The sequence below is a fragment of the Somniosus microcephalus genome, unplaced genomic scaffold, assembly GCF_052327205.1.
Source record: "Somniosus microcephalus isolate GS21.2 unplaced genomic scaffold, FLI_Smic_1.0 unresolved_chr2, whole genome shotgun sequence".
Taxonomy (NCBI): domain Eukaryota; kingdom Metazoa; phylum Chordata; class Chondrichthyes; order Squaliformes; family Somniosidae; genus Somniosus; species Somniosus microcephalus.
The window spans coordinates 66,745,963-66,773,622 of NW_028225180.1; the positions used below are offsets into that span (position 1 = coordinate 66,745,963).

Sequence of the window (27,660 nt, forward strand, 5' to 3'; positions counted from 1 at the left end):
GGCACAGGCCACCGGAGCCAACGGCTCTAAGCTTGGGTTTGGGGGTGCACGTTGGGAGGGAGGAATTTGAAAGATGTAGCAGCGTGCTTGAGACCCGGTCCTCTGCCAGAGGAGACTGATGCTTGTTTCGGGGCGATGCAAAAACTTTGAGGGGACAGTACAGGCATTTGAGGTTTTTTGATTGAGTAAATATTGAGAAAGTGTTTCCACTGGTCGGAAGGTCAGTCACCAGAGAACAGAGTAATAGTCATAGATTATCGTGTCATAACGACGCAGGAGGAGGCCATTCGGCCCATCGAGTCCATGTGGGCTCCCTGTAGAGCAAACCAGTCAGTCCCATTCGCCCCTCTATCCCAGTAATTTTGAATTAATTCATAGAGAGGCCATTGAGGGGGTGGGGGGATGAGGAACATTCTCTTTTTTACTTAGTCAGTTGGGCATTTTGCTGTAGGAACAATGCTGGCCGTTTTGCTGCAAGTTTTAGAATGATACAGCACAGGAGGCCATTCGGCCCACCGTGCCTGTGCCGGTTCATGGCAGCAATTTTGCAGCAGGCTCATGATAGCAATCTTGTATTATGTATGCGGTGGCCATTTTGTGGAATTTCAGCTGAGATTTTTGCTCACAGTCCGTCTCATCATTTTGCATAAATTGCATATCCAGCCACCCGAGTAAAAGCTGCTCAGTTCAATGGACAGACCCATCGCATCTATGATGCTGTTTGGAGGAGTTGGACTGCAGGTTTCAATAATTTTTATTCAATATCTTAAAGAAGCATTTTTTTAAATTAACGATATTAGGCCCGAGCTGAAGTATGCAGTGGAGTTTTATTAACAGAGGAACAATAATTCGTATTTACATAGTAAAACGCCCTAAGGAGCATTATCAGACATAAATAGACACTGCGCCGCAAAAGGGCATATTAACACAGTTGACCAAAAGCTTGCTCAATGAGGTAGGGAGAGCATCTTAAAGGACAAAAGAGGTAGAGACAGACAGCTTTAGGGACAGATCTTAGGGCCTAGGCTGATGAAGGGATGACCAGGAATGGTGGTGTGATGGAAATCGGGGATGCCCAAGAGACCAGAATTGGAGGAGTGCAGAAATCTCGGAGCATTATAGGGATACTTGTTGCAGAGTCCGACTCATGACTGGAAGAGTCACACACTGTACACAGGGACACCGGTTAGAGCCTGACACCTCACGTGGGAGAGACACACACTCTACACAGGGACACTTGTTCCAGAGTCCGACTCCTCACGGGGAGAGACACACACTGTGCACAGGGACACTTGTTACAGAGTCTGACTCCTCACTGGGAGAGACACACACTGTACGCAGGGACACTTGTTACAGAGTCTGACTCCTCACTGGGAGAGACACACACTGTACGCAGGGACACTTGTTACATAGTCCAACTCCTCACTGGGAGAGATGCACACTGTAACACAGGGACGCTTGTTACAGAGTCCTAAACCTCTTTGGTAGAGAAAGCCAGGACTACTGAGTGCAATAGTCAGTGTCCCATTGCAGCCCCGACTGAGCCCCACCCTGGGCCCTTCCTGACTTTGCATTCCCCCATTGCCCCATTGGGGAACATTCAGCCCCGGATATCCTGTAGAAGCAGTGCTGTGGTCCTGGGCGGCTGAATCTCGTGATCCTGTGGCTGGGCCTCCGACCTCACACTGAGTGATGAACCTCGCTCAGCTCGAGCTGGAAATCCTTAAAAGGGCCGATAGGATTTAAAACTGATTAAAGGAGTAAGTCATGGCAGGAGAGCTCAGAGCCGTGTTCTGCTCCTCTTGCTCCATGTGGGAAATCAGGGACGCTGCCAGTGTCCCTGACAACCATGTGTGCGGGAAATGCATCCAGCTGCAGCTACTTGCAGACCGCATTGAGGCACTCGAGCTGCGGGTGGATGAATTTTGGAGCATGCGCGATGCTGAGAGGCTCGTGGATAGCACGTTTAGCGAGTTGTTCACGCCTCAGGGTAGGGCAGCACAGGGGGTGACCACCAGGCGGAGCAACAAAGGCAGGCAGGTAGTGCAGGGAACCCCTGCGGACATCCCCCTTTCAAACAAGTATACCGCTTTGGATACTGTTGAGGGGGATGACTCACCAGGGGAAGGCAGCAGCAGCCAACTTCCTGGCACTGGGGGTGCTCCTGCTGCCCAGGAAGGGGGGAAAAAGAGTGGGAGAGCAATAGTGGTAGGGGATTCTATAGTAAGGGGAACAGATAGGCGTTTCTGTGGCCGTAGACGTGAATCCAGGATGGTTTGTTGCCTCCCTGGTGCCAGGGTCAAGGATGTCACTGAGCGGCTGCAGGGCATTCTGGAGGGGGAGGGTGAACAGCCAGTGGTCGTGGTCCACATTGGTACCAACGACATAGGTAAAAAGAGGGATGAGGTCCTCCATCAAGAATTTAGGGAGCTAGGTAACAGATTAAAGAGCAGGACCTCAAAGGTTGTAATCTCTGGATTACTCCCAGTGCCACGTGCTAGTAAGTATAGGAATGGGAGGATAGAGCAGATGAATGCGTGGCTAAAGAGTTGGTGTAGGGGGGAGGGTTTTACTTTCCTGGATCACTGGGCCTGCTTCTGGGAAAGGTGGGACTTGTACAAGTCGGACGGGTTGCACCTGAACCACAGCGGGACAAATATCCTTGCGGGGAGGTTTGCTAGCACTGTTGGGGGGGGTTTAAACTAACTTGGCAGGGGGATGGGATACAGAGGGGAGCTGAAATAGGGGGGGATGTGCTGCCAATTATAGAGAAAAAAACAAGTCAGCTTGGTAGACAGGGCAAATATATAAGGGCAAGGCTGGATGGCATCTATTTTAATGCAAGGAGTCTTGCAAATAAGGTGGATGAACTGAAGGTGTTGATAAACACATGGGAGTATGATATTGTTGCTATCACGGAGACATGGTTGAGGGAAGGGCAAGACTGGCAGCTCAGTATTCCGGTGTACAGAATCTTCAGGCGAGACAGAGGGGGAGGTATAAGAGGAGGGGGTGTCGCAATATTAATTAAGGAGTCAATTACTGCAGTAAGGAGGGATGATATATTAGCAGGGTCCTCTAATGAGGCCATATGGGTGGAGCTTAAAAACAAAAAGGGGGCAAGCACTTTGCTGGGAGTGTACTATAGGCCTCCAAACAGTCAGGGGGAGATAGAGGAACAGATATGTAGGCAAATCTCAGAGAAATGTGCAAATAATAGGGTAATAATAATGGGGGATTTCAACTTCCCCAATATTAACTGGGATAGTCAGAGTGTGAAAGGCTTAGAGGGTGCAGAATTCTTAAAGTGCATCCAGGAGAGCTTTTTGAGCCAGCATGTAGAAAGTCCTACAAGAGAGGGGGCGGTACTGGACCTAATTCTAGGGAATGTGGCCGGCCAAGTGGAAAAAGTGCTAGTAGGTGAGCACTTTGGTGATAGTGACCATAATATGGTAAGATTTAAGGTGGTCATGGAAAAGGACAGGGATGGGCCGGAAATAAAGGTTCTAAATTGGGGGAAGGCCGATTTTAATAGGATAAGGCAGGATCTGGCCAAAATGGACTGGGATCAGCTACTTGTAGGAAAATCCGCATCGGAGCAATGGGAGGCTTTCAGAAGGGAGATTGAGATCATACAATGGCAACATGTTCCCGTAAAGGTCAAGGGTGGTTCCAAAAACCACAGGGAACCTTGGCTGTCAGGGGATATACGAGAATGGATTAGGAAAAAAAGGAGGGCTTTTGGTAGATACAAAAGGCTAAAGACGGAGGAAGCCCTAGAGGAGTACAAAAAGTGCAGGGGGATACTTAAAAAAGAAATTAGGAGATCAAGGAGAGGCCATGAAATAACACTGGCGAGCAAAATAAAGGAAAATCTGAAGATGTTTTATAAGTATATTAAGGGTAAGAGGATAACTAGGGAAAAAATAGGGCCCATTAGGGACAAAAGTGGCAATCTGTGTGTGGAGCCGGAAGATGTAGGAGGGGTTCTAAATGAATTTTTTGCATCTGTTTTCACTATGGAGAAGGACGATGTAGACATAGAAATAGGGCGGGGGGACTGTGATATGCTCGAACATATTAACATCGAGAGGGAGGAGGTATTGGCGGTTTTAGCTGGCCTAAAAATGGATAAATCCCCAGGCCCGGATGAAATGTATCCCAGGCTGCTGTGTGAGGCAAAGGAGGAGATTGCGGGGGCTCTAGCACATATATTCAGGACCTCTCTGGCCACAGGGGATGTGCCAGAGGACTGGAGAACCGCTAATGTAGTACCATTATTCAAGAAGGGTAGTAGGGAAAAACCGGGGAACTACAGGCCAGTGAGCCTAACATCAGTGGTAGGAAAATTATTGGAAAAAATCCTGAGGGACAAAATTTGTCTCCACTTGGAGAGGCAAGGATTAATCCGGGATAGTCAACATGGCTTTGTCAAGGGAAGATCATGTCTGACTAATTTGATTGAATTTTTTGAGGGGTGACTAGGTGTGTGGATGAGGGTAACGCAGTGGATGTGGTATACATGGATTTCAGTAAGGCCTTCGATAAAGTCCCGCACAGGAGACTGGTCAAGAAGGTAAGAGCCCATGGAATCTAGGGTGCCTTGGCACATTGGATACAAAACTGGCTTAGTGGCAGAAGGCAGAGGGTGATGGTCGAAGGTTGTTTTTGTGACTGGAAGCCTGTGGCCAGTGGGGTACCACAGGGATCGGTGCTGGGTCCCTTGCTGTTTGTGGTCTACATTAATGACTTGGATATGAATGTAAAGGGTATGATCAGTAAGTTCGCGGATGATACAAAAATTGGTAGGGTGGTAAATAGCGAGGAGGGTAGCCTCAGTCTGCAGGACGATATAGATGGGTTGGTCAGATGGGCGGAACAGTGGCAAATGGAATTTAACCCGGAAAAGTGTGAGGTGATGCACTTTGGGGGGACTAACAAGGCAAAGGAATACACAATGAATGGAAAGACCCTAGGCAAGACGGAGGGTCAGAGGGATCTGGGTGTGCAAGTACACAGATCCCTGAAGGCGGCGGAACAGGTGGTAAAAAAGGCATATGGGATACTTGCCTTCATTAGCCGAGGCGTTGAATATAAGAGCAAGGAGGTTATGATGGAGCTGTATAAAACACTGGTTAGGCCACAGCTGGAATACTGTGTGCAGTTCTGGTCGCCACACTACAGGAAGGATGTGATCGCGTTAGAGAGGGTGCAGAGGAGGTTCACCAGGATGTTACCAGGGCTGGAGCGCTTCAGCTATGAAGAGAGACTGGGCAGATTGGGTTTGTTTTCCTTGGAGCAGAGGAGGCTGAGGGGGGACATGATTGAGGTGTACAAAATTATGAGGGGCATAGATAGGATGGATGCTGAGGAGCTTTTTCCCTTAGTAGAGGGGTCAATAACTAGGGGGCATAGATTCAAGGTAAAGGGCGGGAGGTTTAGAGGGGATTTGAGAAAGAACTTTTTCACCCAGAGGGTGGTTGGAGTCTAGAACTCACTGCCTGAAAGGGTTGTGGAGGCAGAAACCCTCACAACATTTAAGAAGCATTTGGATGTGCACTTGAAATGCCATAGCATACAAGGCTACGGGCCAAATGCTGGAATATGGGATTAGATTAGACAGGGCTTGATGGCCGGCGCGGACACGATGGGCCGAAGGGCCTCTATCCATGCTGTATTACTCTATGACTCTATGGTGTGCAGCCACTTAAAGTGGAGGGGCAGAAAGTCGGCCAAAAATAGTCATGTCTACATATCGCATTGATTGAAATCATTTATTTCCACAATCTGTCCAGGTCTGCATTCGTGCATTGACTGCAGGTGTCGCTTTCCTAATATAGTGAAGTTATTCCACGCCAGCCTGAAAAATATTAAAGATTAAACAGGAAATAAACATATTGCACAACAGTGTAAATAACAGGGAGACGGGTTAATATTTCAACAATAATTACAGAAAGCTATTACCTATAATTAACTAAATCTTTTATAATTTATTTAATAAACTAAACATTAAAAAACTCACCCGATCTGCTCCAGATTACTGCGGTCCCGTATGAGGCGGCAGAGAGCGAGGACAGATTGGTCTGTTAAGGAGTTTGAATCCAGGCTCAAAACAGTCAGTGAACAGTTTGTACTGAGAGCGGAGACGAGATCCTCGGTACCAGAATCTGTGAGACCGACAGCGCCCAGACTAGCGAACAGAGAGAGAGAAATAACAGGAATCAGATTAAATCCCCAGTGTTTAATATAACTCTATTACTGATACTAATATAAATGTACACTCTTAGACATCCAGTTATTATAAACACAATTTCACACAGCCTGGTACTTACTGTAGCTCCTGTAGTTTACAGTCCGGGTTCCTCAGAGCCGCAGACAGGAGTTTCACTCCTGAATCGCCCAGTTTATTATTGTTTAGGTTCAGAACGTTCAGTGACCGGTTTGTACTGAAAGCAAAGGCGAGATCCTCGGCACAAGATTCTGTGAGATCGTTTTTATCCAGCCTGGAGATCGGAGAGAGTGAGAAAGAAAATAAATCAGTGTAAATCCCAAGTGTTTATTAATAACACTATTACTGATACCAATATTAATGTAGAGTGTCAGATATCCAGTTGTTATAAACACAATCTCACACAATCGCGTACTTACTGCAGTTTCTGTATTTTACATTGCGGGTTCCTCAGAGCCGCCGACAGTAGCTTCACTCCTGAATCACCCAGTTTATTACTTCCCAGCTTCAGAATAATCAGCGACTGGTTTATACTGAGAGCGGAGGCGAAATCCTCGGTACAGGACGCTGTTAGGTCGTTTGCATCCAGACTGGGAATCAGAGAAGGTGACCAAAAGGGAGACAAAGAAAGAGAGATGTATCAAAAAGGAATCCTTCCAAATCCCCAGTGTTTATTAATCAGCTATTGGTGATACTATTAAAATTGTACAGTGTTTAATAATAACTCTACTATTGAAACTAATATTATTATACAGTTTTAGAGATCTGGAGTGTTATAAACACAAATTCAAACATTCTGGTAATTACCGCAGTTCTTGTATTTTACAGTCCGGGTTTCTCAGAGCCGCAGACAGTAGTTTCACTCCTGAATCTCCCAGTTTATTATCACTCAGCCTAAACAAAAACAGGAAGTGAAAAACAAACTGAATCAAACCCGGATCTGAATTTTGTCTCTCGGATATTGCAAGAAACACTGAAAAACTTCAGGAAAATCAAAAGTCTTCTGTAGGCATATTATTATGCATAATAAACGGGTAGTAAGAGGAGGGATAGGGCTGATTAGGGACCAAAATTGAGACTAACTCATGGAGTTACAGGGAGTGGCTGCGGTATTAAATGAGTACTCCGCATCTATATTCACCAAGGAAGTAGATGCTGCCAAAGTCACAGTGAAACAGTAGGTAGTGGAGATACTGGATGAGATAAATTGATAAACAGGAGGCATTGGAAAGGCTATCTGAACTTAAAGTTGCTAAGTCACCAGGAGCGGATGGGAAGCATCCTAGGATGCTGAAGGATGTGAAGGAAGAAATCGCGGAGATATTCGCCATAATCTTCCAATGCTTCTTAGGTACGGGATTGGTGCCAGAGGACTGGAGAATTGCAAATGTTACACCCTTGTTCAAAAAAGGTGCAAGATTCAACCCAGCAAATACAGGCCAGCCAGGACAAAGTTACCAGTCATTTGGATAAGAGTGGATTAATTAAGGAAAGGATTTGTTAATTGCAAATCGTGTTTAACTAACTTGATTGAGCTTTTCGTTGAGGTAACAGAGAGGGTTGATGAGGGCAATGCAGTTGACTTGGTGAATATGTACTTTCAAAAGGCATTTTATAAAGTGCCACATAATAGGTTTGCTAGGAAAGTTAATGCACAAGGAATAAAATGAACAGTGGTAGCAAGGATATGAAATTTCCCACGTGATAGGCAACAGGGAGTATTGGGGAATGGTTGTTTTTCAGACTGGAGAAAGGTATACAGAGGTGTTCCCCAGGGGTTGGTATTAGGACCACTGCTGTTCTTGATATATATTAATGAATTTGACTTGGGAGTACTGGGCACAATTTCAAGATGTGCAGATGACACAAAACTTGGATGTATAGTGAATAGTGTGGTGGATAGTGGTAGACTTCAAGAGGACATAGACAGGCTGGTGAATTGGGTGGACACCTGGCAGATGAAATTTAACGCAGAAAAGTGCGAAATGATGTATTTTGATAGGGAGAATGAGGAGAGGATATACATAACTAAAGGGTAGAATCCTAAATGGGGTGCATGAATAGACAGACCTGGGATATATGTGCACAAATCTTTGAAGGTGTCAGGGCAAGTTGAGAAAGCGGTTAAAAAGCATACTGGATACTGGGCTTCATAAATAGTGACATATAGTACAAAAGCAAGGAAGTTATGATGAACCTTTATAAAACATTGGTTCGGCCTCAACTGGAGTATTGTGTCCAATTCTGGGCACCACACTTTAGGAAGGATGTGAAGATCTTAGCGAGGGTGCAGAATAGATTTAGGAAAATTATTCCAGGGATGAGGTAATTCAGTTACGTGGATAGAATAGAGATGCTGGGGTTGTTCTCCTTAGAGCACAGAAGGTTGAGAGGAGATTTGACAGAGCTTTACAAAATCACAAGGGGTCTAGACAGAATTAATAGAAGCTGTTCCCATTGGCGGAAGGGTCGAGAACTGGAGGACACAGGTTCAAAGTGATTGGCAACAGAACCAAAGGCCACGTGAGGAAAAACTTTTTAATGCAGCGAGTGGTTGGGCTCTGGAACGCACTGCCTGAGAGGGTGGTGAAAGCAGACTCAGTCAACTCATTCCAAAAGACATTGTATAAGCACCTGACGGAAAACAAATTGCAGGACTATGGGGAAAGGGCGAGGGAGTGGGACTAGCTGAAGTGCTCTTACAGAGAGCCGGTTCGGGACCGATAGGCCGACTGGCCTCCTTCTGTGCTGTAACCATTCTATGATTAATGACCAGATATTCCTGTCAGTGACAATGAGTCTCACTTTGTCCAACCCCGCATATATTCAGGGACTGTCAGTAAATGTACTTGTTGGATTAAGTGCTGCCTGTATGGAGCCTTTAAATGTCGCTCATTCACTGATGATCAGAATTACCCTCCTGAGCTCAGTGATATTTAGGGAAACTTGTCGCACTTTTGCTGCTCCTTAAATCCCGGATTTAATGGGAATGGGGTGATTGTCCCCGAATTAAATGATAAACAGTGATTCCCTGTACTTTATACTCTATGCTATTAAACTCGGAGTGAGTGAGTTATATTGAGAACCGGCATTAACAGCAGCTGTAAAACCCTTCTCTCGGGCTTAATTTAACAAGGACAGTTTATTCCCTCCGTTATAAAATATCCCTGTACTTCTACTTTATAGGGGAGGGGAGTCTCTCGCTTTATCCCCCATTAAATTGGATCTACATGTATTTCATGTGTGACTATTGCTATATTTTGAGGTAATTTCCGCGATTTCCTCGCATCCTGTGTCAATTACCGGTGATTTTACCGGAATTTTTCAACTTCGTGCGAAAACCAGCTGGTGGTACGGATTATTGGAAATTTCCTGCCGGTTGTCCAATGTGTGTCTGTATCCTGGGATATAATCAGGCAATGGGGAAGTTTTGATGTTTTTAAAACAAAGGCAGCTTTTGTAATAGAATGGACAATATTGGGAACAGTTTTACTAATTAGACCTGGAAAAGTCCATTTTCGAAATGATTAAATGTTGCCCTTGCTGCCAGAAGGCATTTATACATCACAATATATATTGGACTTACTTTCCATCATGTTCAGCATATCTATTTTCTACTGTCCATTGTTAATCCCTATTTTCCATCATAACTTCCTGCTGAAACACTTTCAGTTGTTTATATGTATTGTAACAGCACTAGCTGTTAGCAAAGGCTTCATTCTCATTTTCAACATTGACATTTTTCCCCTTGTCCTGTTAATTTTTGTAAAGTTTTTATGACTCTTCCTCCCTTTGTTTCAACTGGAAGATGTTTTGTACTTAACGAAACAATGTAGCCAATGGCGGTTAAACAACGGAACTCAAAGCTACAGGAACAAATAAACAGTTACCCCAACACTCGGCATTTGTGCAGTACGGGTTCCAGCCGCTGGAGTCCTTCACATTGAATGTAGCAGTGCCACAGATCGAGCTCTTTTATTGTAACACAGAGTCCAATGACATGAGACAGGACCGCACAGTCAATCGGGGTCAGTCGCAATGCTTTCGATATGTACCAGCTTCCAAATGTAAGTGTTTCCACAGCCCCCACTGTGGCTTGAGCAAGCTTTGTATTCTGAGACTCAAACAGGTAGTGGAATATGTTCAGGAGATTCCTTTTTCCAGTTTCACTCACTGTGTTTCCAATCTGTCCTTCAATCTGCTCCTGCAAGCATTCAATCACGAAGGTTTGATGAAGAAATGGACCCAGAAACTCCTCCAGAGGCTGAGCTGCCTGTCGGGAGGAGAGACCAGCAACAAAACGGAGAAATATTTCAAATCGCCCATCTTCCTCCATGTGGGCTTCACTGAGGAATTTAAGGATATCACCGGGATCTGGAGTCAGGAATTGTGCGAGTGCAGCTACAAACTCTTGGATGGTGAGGTGCGGGAATGTGTACACCGCACTCTGGGCAGATTCATCTTTCTCCAAAAGTTCCATCATGAACCCAGACAGGAACTGGGAAGGTTGCAGATTGTACTTGATCAAATCTCCATATCTAAACACAATCTTCTTCTCAGAGACTCCTGTGAAGGCCATCTCACCAATCTTCAGTAACACATCACGGGGGCTTTCAATCTCTCGGCCGTGGTTTTTCAGAATGTTGTAAATATAGTAGGTATATAGTTGGGTGATGGTCTTGGGAACTCGCTGCTGTTCCCTGTCTCTTTGTGTAAAGAAGGGGCCAAGTGACAGACCGAGGATGCAGCAGTAGGAAGGGTTGTAGCACATTGAGTACAGGATATCATTCTCCTCCACGTGTTTGAAAACTGCTGCAGCCACTGTCTGATTTTTTAAAAACTTGTTGAAATATTCCTTCCGTTCTTCACCAACAAATCCCAGGATTTCAGCGCAGACACCGATCTCAGCCTTTTCCAATAAAGGTAATGCAGTGGGGCGGCTGGTCACTAGCACTGAACATCCTGGGAGCAGCTTCTGCTGTATTAAACTGTACACAATATCAGATACTTTACATCGACATTCGGGATCTGTGTACATGTGCTTTGGTTCTATATTTCTCCGATTGTCAGTAAAACCGATCCTGTCCTTGAGTTCATCCAGACCATCGAAAATAAACAGCAATCCCTCTGGGTTCTTCCAGAGCTCTCCCAGAACATTCCTCAAGTAAGGATAGAAAAAGAGTATCAGGTTCAAAAGGTTAATTTTAAAGTTAATAGCGTTCAAATGCCGGAATTTAAAACTGAAAACAAATTGAAACTGTGGGTATATTTTCCCAGTGGCCCAGTCATGAACAATCTTTTGTACCATTGTTGTTTTTCCAATCCCCGGGACTCCGCTCACTGTGGCTGAACCCCCAGAATTGGATTTTCTCCGGGAAAATCTGCTCTGGAAAAATTGATGTGGTTGGATTTTTTCCAGTGCACTCTGGAGATTTTTCTCTGTCCACTCTTCATGGTCTCGGCCTCTTGCCAGCAGTTCATGTTCTACACGTTTCCGATCTCGAACAGTGGAAATGACCGTTAGCTCAGCGTATCGATCAACCAGATGTAAATTCTTAACATCCTCCTTTTTTGGGATAGTGCTCATTCTCAGATTTTCCGTTTCTCCCCGGAGTGTATCCTTGTGTTTCTGTTCATAATCTTCAACTAGAACAGACAGAAAGTGGTTCTCTATGTTAATTATATTAACAGAAAAATAACTTCTCATTACCATTTCACTGTTCAGTAAAATATTGCAAGTTATAGTTCTCAGCTTCAATAGAGGTGCATACAGATATGCAATCTCAATTAATGGGAATCCCGCTTCAAAGTGGACAATAGCCGTGAAAAGTTTCAAATTCATACTTGATCTGATACGTTGTGGGAAACAGGCCATTGGAAATTAGTGGGATATGGACAGACTGAATGTCCAGGAGCCCCAATGTTATTGGATATCAGTACATATGGACAGACTGAATGGCCAGGAGTCCCAATGTTATTGGATATCAGAGGGATATGGACAGACTGAATGGCCAGGAGTCCCATTTTTGTTGGATATCAGTGGGATATGGACAGACTGAATGGCCAGGAGTCCCACTGTTATTGGATATCAGTGGGATATGGACAGACTGAATGGCCAGGAGTCCCACTGTTATTGGATATCAGTGGGATATGGAAGGACTGAATGTCCAGGAGTCCCATTGTTATTGGATATCAGTGGGATATGGACAGACTGAATGGCCAGGAGTCCCACTGTTATTGGATATCAGTGGGATATGGAAGGACTGAATGTCCAGGAGTCCCATTGTTATTGGATATCAGAGGGATATGGACAGACTGAATGGCCAGGAGTCCCAGTTATTGGATATCAGTGGGATATGGACAGACTGAATGGCCAGGAGTCTCACTGTTATTGGATATCAGTGGGATATGGACAGACTGAATGTCCAGGAGTCCCAATGTTATTGGATATCAGTGGGATATGGAAAGGCTGAATGTCCAGGAGTCACACTGTTATTGGATATCAGTGGGATATGAGCAGACTGAATGTCCAGGAGTCCCAATGTTATTGGATATCAGTGGGATATGGAAGGACTGAATGTCCAGGAGTCACACTGTTATTGTGTCAGCCCCCGTTCAGGTTATCTGGAATATTATGTTAACTGCGAGATGGACAGACTGTGAATAGAGAGAAGTTTCACTCGGCATTCTATTTAACCATTAACTGAGCTTCCGACCCCATTTCCTCTCCATCACGAAGTCTGCCTATTTTCACCTCTGCCATATAACCCGTCTCCGCCCAGCCTCAGCTCATCTAATGCTGCAACCCTCATTCGTTCCCTTGGTTACCACCAAATTCGACTATTCTAATATTCTCCTGGCCGGCCTCACACCACCCACCCTCCATAAACTTGAGCTAATCTAAAGCTCTGCTGCCTACATTCCGAACTCACACCAAATCCTGTTCATCCGTCACCCCTGTGCTCATGGACATACATTGGCTCCTGGTCAGACAACGTCTCGTATGAGATATTCTTACTCTTGTTTGGAAATCCCTCCTCGCCCCCTCCTTATCTCTGTAACCCTCCAGACCTGCGACTCTGCAATATTTCTGTGCTCCTCCAATTCTGGCCTCTTTCACATATACAATGTTTTTTGTTCCACCAGTGATGGCCGAGCTTTCAGCTTACACGACCTTGAGCTTTGTAATTGCCACTCTAAACCTTTGTCACGTAAAATAATTCCATGTGTCATTGTAGCTGGGGAATTGTATGCAGAGGGGCAGACTGTGAATAAACAGGACTTCCAATGAGATTGTTCACGGACTCGTGCAGGTTATCATGCGTATTGTGTGCACTGGGAGAGGGGCAGACTGTAAATGGACAAGATTTAAATTAATATTGTTTCAGGACATGGACAGTTTATCTGGGATATTGTGAAGACTGCAAAAGGAACAAACAGTGATTGCGCAGGAGCTCTTTGTTATTGTAATAGGCCTTGGCCAGTTTACCTGGTGTATTGGTACACTGAGGGAGACAGAATGTGAATAGACTGGAGTTAAATTGCTGTTGTTCAGGAGTCAAGCAGGTTATCTAGGATATTGTGCAGACTCCGAAAGGGACAGACAGTTAATGTACAGGATCTCTAGTGTTATTGTATCATGTCTCGGCCAGTTTACCTAGTTTATTGTGTACACTGAGAGGGGGACAGACTGTGAATAGACAGATATGTAATTGTTGTTGTCCCAGGAATCAGACAGGTTATCTGGGGTATTACCTGGACTTCAAAAGTCACCTGACCACAGATAAAGATCACTGCCATTCTGAAGGGACAGAGGGGAATGAGAAAGATGATTTAAATTATTAGGAGTTGAGGTTGAAGGAAGGGTGAGGGGGTTTGATGTATTTTGTTTGAGCAAGAGACTTGGTTATTGAAATGTTTTAATGTTATTGACAATATTAGTGCAGGAAACAGTCTCACAATTACCAAAATAATGAATAATAGAGAATTGAAAGACAAAATTCAGAAAGGAAATCAGGGTATGTTTCACCCAATGTGTAACAGAGTGTTGAACATTAACCAGGAAAGGACACTAAATGGGCAGTGTAATTGGGATCCAGAGACAATTGAACATGTGTGTGTGGATACACTGAGAGGAGGGGCAGATGGTTCATCTGTGGAAAAGAGACAGGCTTATTTGGGCCAAATGGCCTTTTACTGTCCCTATTCTTTCTCCTGTTATATTGTGTTTCAGAAATTGCGAACAAATTTTCAGCAGTTTTACTCAAAAATTCATTGAAAGCATTTCTATATCAGTCCTGCCAATCAGCGATTAGAATTAAAGATAGAACTACTGCCCACTTCACTCTGTGAAATGCTGAAGCAGAAAACATTCACAGTTCATTTGAACTGCTCTACCAATTATTACACACCATTGTTTCATTTTGGCCTTAGTTTCCAATAATGTAGGTTTGGGGAATTATCTTTCTGTTAGTCATTACATTGGGTCTACATAGACGCCTGAAGTAAAGGTCTATTCTTTGAATAGAATACGGTTCTCTATTTCACGGCCATTAGGACAATGGCCAATAACTTGCTTGCACCCTGAGCATTGTCTTTTCCTCACATTTCTCTACCGATTAATGTTCCATACATCTTCTCAGATCGGACAATTTCTGACTCCTCATTCAGTGCTGTGAATTGATAACATTCTAAAGTTTCACATTTATTCAACTCCTTCACTAGAGTTTATGCTGGGACAGATTATAGGGGTGCAGTTAAACATTAACATCTGGTTCCTGGCACTGCTTTTTAGTGGTAATTGTCTGTGTGACAAAGGTAACGTTTGTATTGCGATTCACAGGGTTATGGAACCGAGGCAAGTGTACATGTATTGCATCAGGATCCTGCCAGGTGTGTATGGGGTTTCACAGTGTATCAAAATCCTGCCAGGTGTGTATAGAGTCATCGAGTCATAGAGCTATACAGCACAGAAAGAGGCCCTTCGGCCTATCGCATCCGCGCCGGCCATCAAGCCCTATCTAATCTAATCCCATTTTCCATCATTTGGTCCGTAGCCTTGTATGCTATGGCATTTCAAGTGCTCATCCAAATGCTTCTTGAATGTTGTGAGGATTCCTGCCTCTACCACCCTTTCAGGCAGTGAGTTCCAGATTCCAACCACCCTCTGGGTGAAAAGGTTTTCCCTCAAATCCCCTCAAACCTCCTGCCCCTTACCTTGAATCTATGCCCCCTTGTTATTGACCCCTCTACTAAGGGGAAAAGTTCCTTTCTATCCACCCTATCTATGCCCCTCATAATTTTGTACACCTCAATCAGGTCCCCCCTCAGCCTTCTCTGCTCCAGGGAAAACAGCCCCAGCCTGTCCAGTCTTTCTTCACAGCTGTAGCGCTCCAGCCCAGGTAACATCCTGGTGAATCTCCTCTGCACCCTCTCTAAAGCAATCACATCCTTCCTATAGTGTGGCGACCAGAACTGCACACAGTATTCCAGCTGTGGCCTTACCAGCGTTTTGTACAGCTCCATCATAACCTCCCTGCTCTTATATTCTATGCCTCGGCTAATAAAGGCAAGTATCCCATATGCCTTTTTAACCACCTTATTCACCTGTTCTGCTGCCTTCAGGGATCTATGTACATGCACAGCAAGGTCCCTCTGATCCTCTGTCTTTCCTAGGGTCTTACCATTCAGTGTGTATTCCCTTGCCTTGTTAGTCCGTCCAGAATGCATCACCTCACACTTTTCAGGGTTAAATTCCATTTGCCACTGTTCCGCCCATCTGACCAACCCATCTATATCGTCCTACAGGCTTCCCGCCTCGCTATTGACCACCCCACCAATTTTCGTGTCATCTGCGAACTTACTGATCACACCTTTTACATTCACATCCAAATCATTAATGTAGACCACAAACAGCAAGGGACCCAGCACCGATCCCTGCGGTACCCCACTGGACACAGGCTTCCAGTCACAAAAACAACCTTCGACCATCACCCTCTGCCTTCTGCCACTAAGTCAGTTTTGGATCCAATGTGCCAAGGCACACTGGATCCCATGGGCTTTTACCTTCCTGACCAGTCTCCTATGTAGGACTTTATCAAACGCCTTACTGAAATCCATGTAAACCACATCCACTGCACTACCCCCATCCACACACCTAACCACCCCCTCAAAAAATTCAATCAAATTGGTCAGACATGATCTTCCCTTGACAAAGCCATGCTGGCTATCCCTAATTAATCCCTGCCTCTCCAAGTGGAGACCAATTCTGTCCCTCAGAATTTTTTCCAATAATTTCCCTACCACTGATGTTAGGCTCACTGGCCTGTATGGGGTTTCACAGTGTTTGTGGAGCCTGCCAGGTGTGTATGGGGTTACACAGTGTACCAGGATCCTGCCAGATGTGTATGTGGTTTCACAGTGTAACAGGAGCCTGCAAGGTATGTGGGGTTTCATAGTGTATCAGGCATGTGCCAGGTGTGTATGGGGTTTCAAAGTGTAACAGGATCCTGCCAGGTGTGTATGGATTTTCACAGTGTATTATATAGAATTACATAGCTTCTAAAGCACATACATCGGTCATTTGGCGAAAGCAGTCTATGCCACCTTTTATGCTCCACTCGAGCCTCGTTCCGTCTGTCCAACTATAACTCCATCGGCATTACCCTGTATTATCTTCTCCCTCATATGCTTATCTAGCCTCTACTTAACTGCATTTATACTATTCGCTTTAACCATATTCTGGGGTACCGAGTTCCACATTCTCACTACTCACTGAGTAAAGACTTTTCTTATGAATTCCCTGTTTGATTTCTTGTTGACAATTTTATTTTAATAGCCTCTCATGTTGCTCTTCCCCACAAGTAGAAACAGAATTCCCTAGATAATAGAATGGTCCCAGCCGATTGGAAGGTTTCAAATGTAACCCCATTATTCAAGATAGGTGCGAGAGAGAAAACAGGGAACTGCAGGCCAGTGAGCCTGACATCATTTGTTGGAAAAATGCTGGAACCCATTATTAAGGAAGTGTAACCGGTCACTTAGAAAATCATAATTATTAGGCAAAGTTAAAATGGCTCTATCTAAGGTAAACTGTGTGTAACAAATACATTAGAGATTTTTGAGGATGCTCCTAGCAGGGTAGATAAAAGGAAACCAGTAGATGTAATATATTTGGATTTGCAAAAGGTAATCGATAAGGTTCCACATAAGACGTTGCTATGCAAGATAAGGGTTCATGGGTTGGGTATAATATATTAGCATCGATAGATGTTTGTCTACGGAGAGAAAACAGAGTGTAGGGATAAACTTTTCATTTTTCATTCGACAGGCTGTAACTCGTGACATGCCGCTCTTTACAATCTATATTAATGAGTTAGATAAAGGAATCCAGTGCAATGTATCCAAGTTTGCTCACGGTATAAAGCTAGGTTGGAAATTAAGCTGTGAGCAGTAGACAAAGTGAACATTTAAAGGGAAATAGACAGGTTAATTGAGTGTGCAATAAGGGAGCAGGTGGAGTATAATGTGGGGAAATATGAGGTTATTCACTTTGACAGGAAAAATAGAGAAACATAATATGTTTTTCAATTGTGAACAATTCTTAAACGTTGTTCTTCAGAGAGATTTAGTTGTCCTCATACAGGAAACAAAGAGTTAGCATGCAAGAACAGGAAGCAATTGGAAATGGCATGTTGGCCTTTATTGCAAGCGAGTTGAAGTACAAGAGTAAGAAAGTCTTACTGCAATTGTACCGGGCTTTGTTGAGACCATGGCTGGAGTACTGGGCACATTTTGGTCTCCTTATCTGAGAAAGGATATACTTACCTTTGGGGTGGTGCAGCGAAGGTTCACTAGAATGATCCTTGTGATGAAAGGGCTGTCCTGTGAGGTAAAATTGGTAGACTGGGCCTATACTCTCTGGAGTTTAGAAGAATGAGAGCTGATCTCCTTGAAATATATAAGATTCTGAGGGGGATTGACAGGTTAGATGCAGAGATAACTTGCAGCTCTCCATTCTCTCAGATCCAAGCTCAACATTGTCACTAAACCTGATGACAGGGGTGGTGCTGTTGTTGTTTGGCATACCGACCTCTATCTAGCAGAGGCTGAACGCCAACTCTCCGACAACTCCTCCTACATCCGTCTGGACCATGACCCCACTACCGAACATCAAGCCACCGTTTTCCATACCGTCGCTGACCTCAGTTCCTCTGGAGATCTTCCCTCCACGACCGCCAACCTCATAGTTTCCCAAACCCGCACAGCCTGCTTATACCTCCTTCCTAAGATCCACAGGACTGCCCTGTTAGACCCAGCATTTCAACCTGTTCTTGCCCCACGGAATTATCTTTTCCTATCTCGACTATATTTTTTCTCCCCTTGTCCAGTCTCTTCCCACCTACATCCACGACACTTCTGATGCCCTCCGCCACTTTAACAGTTTCCTGGACCCAACCTTTTCCTTTTCACGATGGACGTCCAATTCCTCTACACCTCCATCCACCAGCAGGATGGACTGAGGGCGCTCAGCTTCTTCCTTGAACAGAGGCCCAACCAGTCCCCATCCACCATTACCCTCGTCCGCCTGGATGAACTTGTTCTCACATTGAACAACTTCTCCGTTGACTCCATTCACTTCCTCCAAATTAAAGGTCTTACTATGGGAACCCGTATGGATCCCAACTATGCCTTTTCGTGCGATATGTGGAACATTCTTTGTTCCAGTCCTACTCAGGTCCCCTCACTCACCTCTTTTTCCAATACATTGACGACTGTATCGTAGCTGTTTCCTGCTCTCAACCTGAACTAGAAAATTGTATTCACTTTGCTTCCAATTTCCATCCCTCCTTCACCTTCACATGGTCCATCTCCGAATCTTCCCTTCCGTTCCTCGACTTTTCCCTCTCCATCTCTGGGATAGGATATTGATAAACATTAATTACCAGCCCGCTGACTCCCACAGCTAACTGGACTACACTTCCTCCCACCCCGCCTCCTGTAAGGACTCCATATTATTCTCCCAGTTTATCCATCTCCGCCGCATCTGCTCTGACGATGCCACCTTCCAAACTAGTGCTTCCGACATGACTTCCTTTTTCCTTAACCGAGGATTCCCCTCTACTCTGGTTGACATGGCCCTTGATCCTGTCCATTCAATTTCCCGCACTTCTGCTCTGTCCCCTTCACCTCCCACCTGGAACCACAACAGGGTTCCCCTTGCCCTCACGTTTCACCCCACCAGCCTCCACAGTTAGCGGATCCTCCTCCTCAATTTCCGCCACGTCCAGCATCATCCAACCACCAAACACATCTTCCCCTCACCTTCCCTTTCAGCATTCCGAAGGGACAGCTCCCTCCGCGATAGTCTGGTCCACGCCTCAATCAACCCTAACAGCCCTTCTCCTTCACCTGGCATCTTCCCGTGCAAGCGCACAAGATGCAACACATGCAGTTTTACCTCCACCCCTCCCACTGTATAGAGCCCCAAACACTCCTTCCAGGTGAAACAGCGATTTACTTGTAGTTCCTGCAATTTACTATACTGTATTCGTTGCTCACGATGCGGTGTGCTCTACATTGGGAAGAAAAAAATCAGATTTGGTGATCGCTTTCTGGAACACTTCCATTCAGTCTGAAAGTTTTATCCCGAGCTTCCAATCGCCTGTCACTTTAATTCTCTGCTCCACTCCCACCGTCCTGAGCCTCTTACACTGTTCCAATGAAGCTCAACGTAAGCTAGAGAAACAGCACCTCATCTTTCGGTTAGGCAGTTTACAGACTTCGGGACTCAACATAGAGTTCAACAATTTCAGACCATAACGTCTGCCCCTATGTTTTTTCCCATTTGTTTTCTCCCCCACATGTCAGCTGTCTTTCATGCTGCCAGTGCCATAGACACTTCATCTAGAGCAATCTTTTGTTTCTAAACTTGTCCCATTATCATCTTCTTTTACCTTGCACCAACTCTTAAATCTCTCTTAATATCTCTTAATCTCTCCTGCCCTCCATCCCATCACAGTCCTTATCTTTTGTTCTTTCCTACCCTCGCCCTTGTCCCTGCCCCTACACTTGGTTAAGATCTGTTACATGTCCAGCTTTTTTCCAGTGCTGATGAAGAGACAAAAGAGACCCAGCCTGTTCATCCTTTGCTGATAGGTATAACATTGCATTTCTGGTATCATCCTTGTATATATTTTTGCAACATCTCCGATGCCTTTTTATCTTTTCTAAAATATGGCGACCAAAATCGTACATAGTACTCCAATTGTGGTCTAACCAAGATTCGATAAAAGTTTAGCACAACTTCTCTACTTTTCAATACTATCCCTTTAGAAAAAGAGCTAATTTATTACTTATTATCCTGTGTCGCTACTTTTAGTGATTTGTGCAATTTTACTCAGAGATCCCTTTGTTTTTTTTACACCACTTAGATTCTTATTTTCCAAGTAGTATGTGACCTCCTTATTTTCTTACCAAAATGGAATAGCTCACATTTATCGGTTTGAACTTAATTTGCCAATTATACGCCCGTTCTTAAAATTCATTAATGCCTTCTTGTAACTTGTTGCAGTCCACCTCAGCATTGAATATCACCCCCCACCCAAATTTGTTGTCATCCTCAAATTTAAAATTGTGTTTTTGATTCCAAAGTCTAAGGCCTAGAAATTGAGTTGGGTCCGTGCCAGGGCTTTAGCGCCGGAAATTTTGCGCCGGCGCTAAGTCCCGCTGCGCGCGCCAAAAATTCAGTAGCGCCGCGCCCAGACGGCTGCGGGTGCTACTGGAGGGTGTCAGCGCCTCCCAATGGGCGCTGACTGCAGGATTGCGGCGCTAATCCCCCGCTGCGGCACCCGATGCGGTGCGGCAGGCTGGGGTACTGCAGGCCTCCTCCTTCTATTAAGGAGGAGCTGCCTGCAGCCGCCCGCTGGCCGTTGGATTCGGGGAAAAAATGAGCCCGGCACCTCGGAGAAGTGCCGGGCTCTCGGCCCACACACATCTGTGCCGTGGGGGGGTGGTGGAGGAGTCCGGGGAGGGAGGTGCGGGCAGGCGGCCGCCGGGAAAGCGGCCGGCCGCCGTGCCACCTTAATGCGCCGGCGCTAGGACCATGAAGGCACTTCTGAAAAATCGTTGGTTGCGGCTGCCACGGGCGAGGCGGCTGCAACTGAATTTCGGCGTTCGGGCGCGTTACCATGGCAACCGGGGTGCTGCGCACGCCGATGACGTCATCGGTGCCGGCGCAGCGCAACCGGTGTAACGCCGATGGTAGGGCCCTAGTCAATTTCAGAAGTGGCTATAATTGCGGCGCTAGGCCCTCTAGCGCCTCTAAATGGGCGCTGACCCCACTCAATTTCTAGGCCTAAATCTTTAATATAAATCGTGAAAAACATTGGTCCCAGCACTGATCCTAGTTGGACCCCACTTTCCAGCTTCTGCCTCTCTGAATAGCTACCATTTACCCCTATTCTCTGCTTTCAGTTTTGAATCCAGCTAGCTATACATTCTGCTGCTTGCCCGCTGACTCTGCATTCATTCCTTATTCATTGGTATATTATGTGGTAACTTATCGAAAGCCTTTTGGGAATCTAGATCAATTATATCTACAACAATAGCTTGATCTATTCTTTCCAATACCACTTCAAGGAATTCAATGTGGTTAGTCAAGAAAGAATTTCCCCTGTGAAATTCATGTTGACTATGATGTTCTTCTATGTTCTCCTATAGTAGGAATTCCATTATTTTTTCTACCACCGATGTTAATCTGACTGCTCTTTAGATCCCTGGTCATGTTCCATCTTCCTTGATAAATATAGGTATTATGTTAGCAATCCACCAGTAACCTGGCATTACACTTTATTCTAAAAAAATATTAAATATGTGTAATAGCACCTCTACTATCTCTTCACTAGATTATTTTAGAATGCGCGAATGTAATCAGTCCGGACTGGGTGGTTTTACTCATATTGATTAGCTTATTTAATATTTCTCCTTTTTATCTCAATTGCGCTTATATAATTTCTAATCCCATATTTCATTGTCAGGTCCACCTTCTCTGTCTCCCTGGTAAATACTGAAGCAAAGTAATTATTTAATATTTCTGCCATTTCGCTATCACTGCCTGAGATTTTATCTTGACTGCCCTTTAGTGGCCATATTCCCATACTGACATTCCTTCTTTATATGCTTGTAGGATATTTTCCTATTTTGATTCATGTTCCTTGGTTATTTAGTTTCATATTTCCCCTTTGCCTTCCTAATAGTTTTTTGACTTCTCTCCTAATCTCTTGAGCGTTTATAAAATACTGATCCGACCTCAACTGGGGTATTTTATCCAATTCTGGGCACCGCACTTTAGGAAGAAAGTGAAGGCCTTAGAGAGGGTGTAGAAAAGATTTACAAGAATGGTTCCATGGATAAGCGACTTCAGTTATGTGGATAGACTAGAGAAGCTGGGGTTGTTCTCTTTAAAGCAGAGAAGGTTGACAGGAGATTTGACAGAGGTGTTCAAAATCATGAGGAATCAAGACAGAGTGGATATAGAAAAACTGTTCCCATTGGCGGAAGGGTCCAGAAGCAGACGACACAGATTTAAAGTGATTGGCAGCAGAACCAAAGACAACATGATGAAACTTTTTTATGAAGTAAGTGGTTATGATCTGGAATGCATTGCCTGAAAGGCTGGTGGAGGCAGATGCAATCGTGGCTTTCAATATGGACTTGGATAAGTGCCTGAAGGAAAAAAATGCAGGGCTGCGGGCAAAGGATGGGGGAGTGGGAATAGCTGAAGTGTTCTTGCAGAGAGCCGGCAAAGGCTCGAAAGGCCAAATGGCCTCTTGTACTGTAACTATTCTATGATTCATACTTTCCCTTGTCATGCTCTCACCTTTTGTCCATGTACTCAGTGTAAGCCACTTTACTTACCCTTATTTATTTCCAAATATCTTTATTTATCCATGGTGTTTCATTAGTGCTTAGCTTATTCTTGTTTTTTTCAGCAGATTATGTTTTTCCTGGACCCTGTTGAGTACGGTTTTAAATGTTTCCCATTGCTGTTCCAAATCTTTATTTTTGAATAAAGTTATACATTTTATTCTCCCAAGTTTTATTCTCAGACGTATAAAATTGTATTTTTTCCAATCCATTACTATGATGGTCGTCGTAGTTATTTCCTCCTCAATTATTATCTTAATACATTTTGTATTAAGTTCAATATTGCCTACACATTCCCCTCCTTTTAGTTTTCTTATCTGCTCCGGTTCATTCCCCATTATTAGAACCAGTAATGATTCCTCGCTCGTTGGGATTCTTAAATATTGGGATGGAAGGGATTGAAGGAACTGCATTCCTTATCCCCTCTATCTAACATTTCTGGCTAATTAATTTCGTGGTTGAAATCCACCATGATTAGTATTCATGTTCTTTATTTATATTTATATTTTTTACTAATTTCCCTAATTTTTTTTACATATTTCTTGCTTAACCTACCTTTCTCTTTTAGGTGATCTGTGTAATTGGTATTGGCCCAGTAATTCCGGTCCCAACGCATGAGTACGGACGGGGTACTCATGCGTGGGCCCGTTGGAAGTGCTGGATTTCAGCATGCACAGCGCGACAGCTGAACCGGGCCAGTGACAGGAATTCCAACCAGGCCCAGGCTTCAGCTGTCGGCGCACCGGGTAAGTGCACATCGGGGGCTTGCACGCACGGCAAGCCCCTGAAACTAATTTCTGGGCCAGTACATGATATTTTAACTCTATCCACATGGACTCTAAATCTGGCTCTCTGTAAGTGTTTCACAGTGTATCAAGATCCTGCCAAGTGTGTATGGGATTTCACAGTGTATCAGGATCCTGCCAGGTGTGTATGGGGTTTCACAGTGCATCAAGATCCTGCCAGGTGTGCATGCAGTTTCAGTTTATCAGCATTCTGCCAGGTTTGTATGGGGTTTCACAGTTTATCAGCAGACTGTCAGGTTTGTATGGTGTCTCACAATGTATCAAGATCCTGTCAGGTGTATATGAGGTCATGTAGTGTATCAAGATCCTGCCAGGTGTGTAAGGGGTTTCACAGTGTATGAAGATCCTGCCAGGTGTGTATGGAGTTTCACAGTGTATCAGGATCCTGCCAGGTGTGTATGGGGTTTCACAGTATATCAGGATCCTGCCAGGTGTGTATGTGGTTTCACCATGTCTCACGATCCTGCCAGGTGTGAATGGCGTTTCACAGTGTATCCAGATCCTGCCAGGTGTGTATGGGTTTTCAGACTGTATCAGGATCCTGTCAGTTGTGCATGGGTTTTCACAGTTTCAGGAGCCTTCTGGGTGTGTATGGGGCTTTACAACTGATAGCAATATGCAACTGAATTAACTGGAGCAATAAAAATCTGAAAATTTACAAATAATGCAGAAATATGAGCGAAAAGTAACTGCAATTTATGCAGCAGATTGAACACACAAATACACTTTCATTCTTTTTCCACAGCCTTTGAGCCTCTGATTCGCAGATATCGCCAACATCGAAACAAACGACTACAGTAAAATATTCTGATTCTCAGAAACATAGAAATATAGGAGCAGGAGTAGGCCATTCAGCCATTCGAGCCTACTCCGCCATTCAATATGATCATGGCTAACCCTCTATCTCAAATACCATATTCCCGCTCTCTCCCCATACCCCTTGATGACTTTGTGTATAGAAATCAATCTATCTCCTTCTTAAATATATTCAGTGACTTGGCCTCCACAGCCGTCTGTGGTAGAGAATTCCACAGTTTCATCTCCCTCTGAGTGAAGAGATTTCTCCTCATCTCAGTCCTAAATGTCCTATCCCGTATACTGAGACAGTGACCCCCGTTCTAGACACCCCAGCCAGGGGAAACATCCTCCCTGCATCCAGTCTGTGTAGCCCTGTCAGAATTTTATACGTTTCACTGAGATCCTCTCTCATTCTTGAAAACTCAAATGAATATAGGCCTTGACGACCCAATCTCTCCTCATACAACAGCCATGCCATCCCAGGAATCAGTCTGGTGAAGCTTCGCTGCACTCCCTCTATGGCTAGTATATCCTTTTTTAGGTAAGCACTCCAAAACTGCACACAGTACTCCAGGTATGGTCTTACCAAGGCCCTGTACAACTGTAGTAAGAGATCCTTGCTCCTGTACTCAAATCCTCTTGCAATGAAGGCCAACATACCAGTTGCCTTCCTAACTGCTTGCTGCACCTGCATGTTTGCTTTCAATGACTGGTGTTCAAGGACACCCAGGTCCCATTGTACATTAGCATATCCCAATCTAGCATATCTTACATAATACTCTGCCTTTCTGTTTTTCCTACCGAAGTGATGAACTTCACATTTATCCACGTTATATTGCATCTGCCATGTATTTTTCCATTCACTCAACTTGTCTAAATCGCCTTGAAGTCTCTTTGAGTCATCCTCACAACTCACAATCCATTTCGTTTCGTCAGCCAACTTGGAAATATTACATTTGGTTCACTCATTCAAATCATTGATATATATTGTGAATAGCTGGGGCCCAAGCTCTGATCCCTGCGGTACCCCACTAGTCACTACCTGCCACTCCGAAAAAGCTTCATTTATTCCAAAACTCAGTTTCCTGTCTGTTAAGCAATTTTCAATCCATGCCAGTATATTACCCCCAATCTCATGTGCTTTAATTTTGCACACTACCTCTTACGTGGGACTTTATCAAAGGCCTTCTGAAAATCCAAAAACGCCACATCCACTGGTTTTCCCTTATCTATTCGACCAGTTACATCCTCAAATAACACCAGTAGGTTTGTCAAAAATGATTTCCCTTCCATAAATCCATGTTGAATTTGACTAATCGCGTTGATTTTTTCTACATGCCCTGTTATTACCGCCATCATAATAGTCTCTAGCATTTTCCTTACCTGTGATGTTAGGCTAACCAGTTTGTAGTTCCCTGTTTTCTCTCTTCCTACATTTTTATATAATGCGGTTACATTTGCCTCCCTCCAATCTGCAGGAACTGTTGCATATTCTATAGAATTTTGGAAGATGACAACCAATGCATCAACTATTTCCATGGCTACATCTTTTAGTATGCTGCAGATTATCACGCTCTGGGGATTTATGAGCATTCAGTCCCATTATTTTCTCCAGCACTTGTTTTTACGAATACCATTTTCTTTTAATTCCCCCTTCTCATTAGACCCTTGGTTCCCTAGCATTTCTGGGAAGTTATTTGTGTCCTCTTCTGTGAAGACAGAACCAAAGTATTTGTTTAATTGCTCAGCCATTTCCTTATTCCCCATTACAAATTCTCCCATTCCTGACTGTAAGGGAACTACATTTGTCTTCAGTAATATTTTTTCTTTTGACATACTTGTAGAATCTTTTACAATCCGCTTCTATGTTCATTGCAAGTTTACTCTCATACTCTATTTTTCTGATTCCCATACTATAATTTTTCCAGAAGTGAAATAAACTGTTTGAAATCTCCATTTCATCACTTACATTTTAGGTGACTGTGTACTTCGGATAAACCTTTTGCGATGTTCATATAACCAAATGGATCAGAACCTGATTAAATCAATTAGATTTCATGAAGTTAGATCTGTGTAATATAGTAAATTCTACATTGTTTAAATCTGAATTTGCAATCAGTGTATGATTTAGCGTACCAATTTCCTGTATGTGTTTCAGTATTTCGTCCAACTTTGGCACCTCATGGCATATTTTCATAAAGGATTCCCACATCACCTTTTGGGCCCGAGAGCTTTTCTCCATCACCAGATTTAGAAGAAGTTTGGAACTGCCTGCTCGGTTTCCCTTCTCCGCGAGTTCTGTGACATTCTGTGAAGAATAATTATGAATATTTTGAGGAGTGGAGTGAAATAAAAACACTGAGAATGAGAAGGAAAGCATCTGCTCTGTGATTGGATAAACTAGTTTCTTTGAGGTCAGTCTTTACGAAGGAAGACACAAAAAACCTCCCTGGGATATCGGGAAAAATAGGGACATTGGCAAAGGAGGAACTGACGCAAATCAATATCTCTAAGGATATGGTGTTAAGGAAGCTAAAGGGATTGAAGGTGGACAAATCCCCAGGGCCTGATAACATGCATCCTAGGGTACTGAAGGAGGTGGCCCTAGAGATAGCGGATGCACTAAGGATGATTTTTCAGAATTCATTAGACTCGGGAACAGTGCCGATGGATTGGAGGGTAGCTAACGTTACCCCACTATTCAAAAAGGGGGGTAGGGAAAAAGCAGGTAATTACAGACCTGTAAGCCTTACATCAGTTGTGGGCAAAATGCTGGAGTCCATCATTAAGGATGAAATAGCGGAGCACTTAGCAAATGGGGACAGGATAGGACAGAGTCAACATGGATTTACAAAGGGTAAATCGTGCTTGACTAATCTATTGGAATTTTTTGAGGGAGTA

The 27,660-nt window shown here is 44.2% G+C and overlaps 1 protein-coding gene across 1 annotated transcript in view; it reads right to left on the minus strand.

The window, feature by feature from the left end:
• Positions 1–808: 808 nt before the first annotated feature.
• The window catches only part of LOC147092774 (NACHT, LRR and PYD domains-containing protein 3-like), a 68,022-nt gene continuing 41,170 nt past the window's right edge, over positions 809–27,660 (minus strand). The window contains exons 4-11 of the mRNA XM_085976009.1: positions 26,896–27,067; positions 26,729–26,794; positions 10,120–11,875; positions 7,037–7,123; positions 6,649–6,819; positions 6,333–6,503; positions 6,023–6,190; positions 809–5,860 (exon numbers count right to left, since the gene is read on the minus strand). Coding sequence (XP_085832135.1) covers positions 5,749–5,860; positions 6,023–6,190; positions 6,333–6,503; positions 6,649–6,819; positions 7,037–7,123; positions 10,120–11,875; positions 26,729–26,794; positions 26,896–27,067 — 2,703 coding nt within the window. The 3' untranslated portion in view covers positions 809–5,748. The remainder of the gene's footprint in view (positions 5,861–6,022; positions 6,191–6,332; positions 6,504–6,648; positions 6,820–7,036; positions 7,124–10,119; positions 11,876–26,728; positions 26,795–26,895; positions 27,068–27,660) is intronic.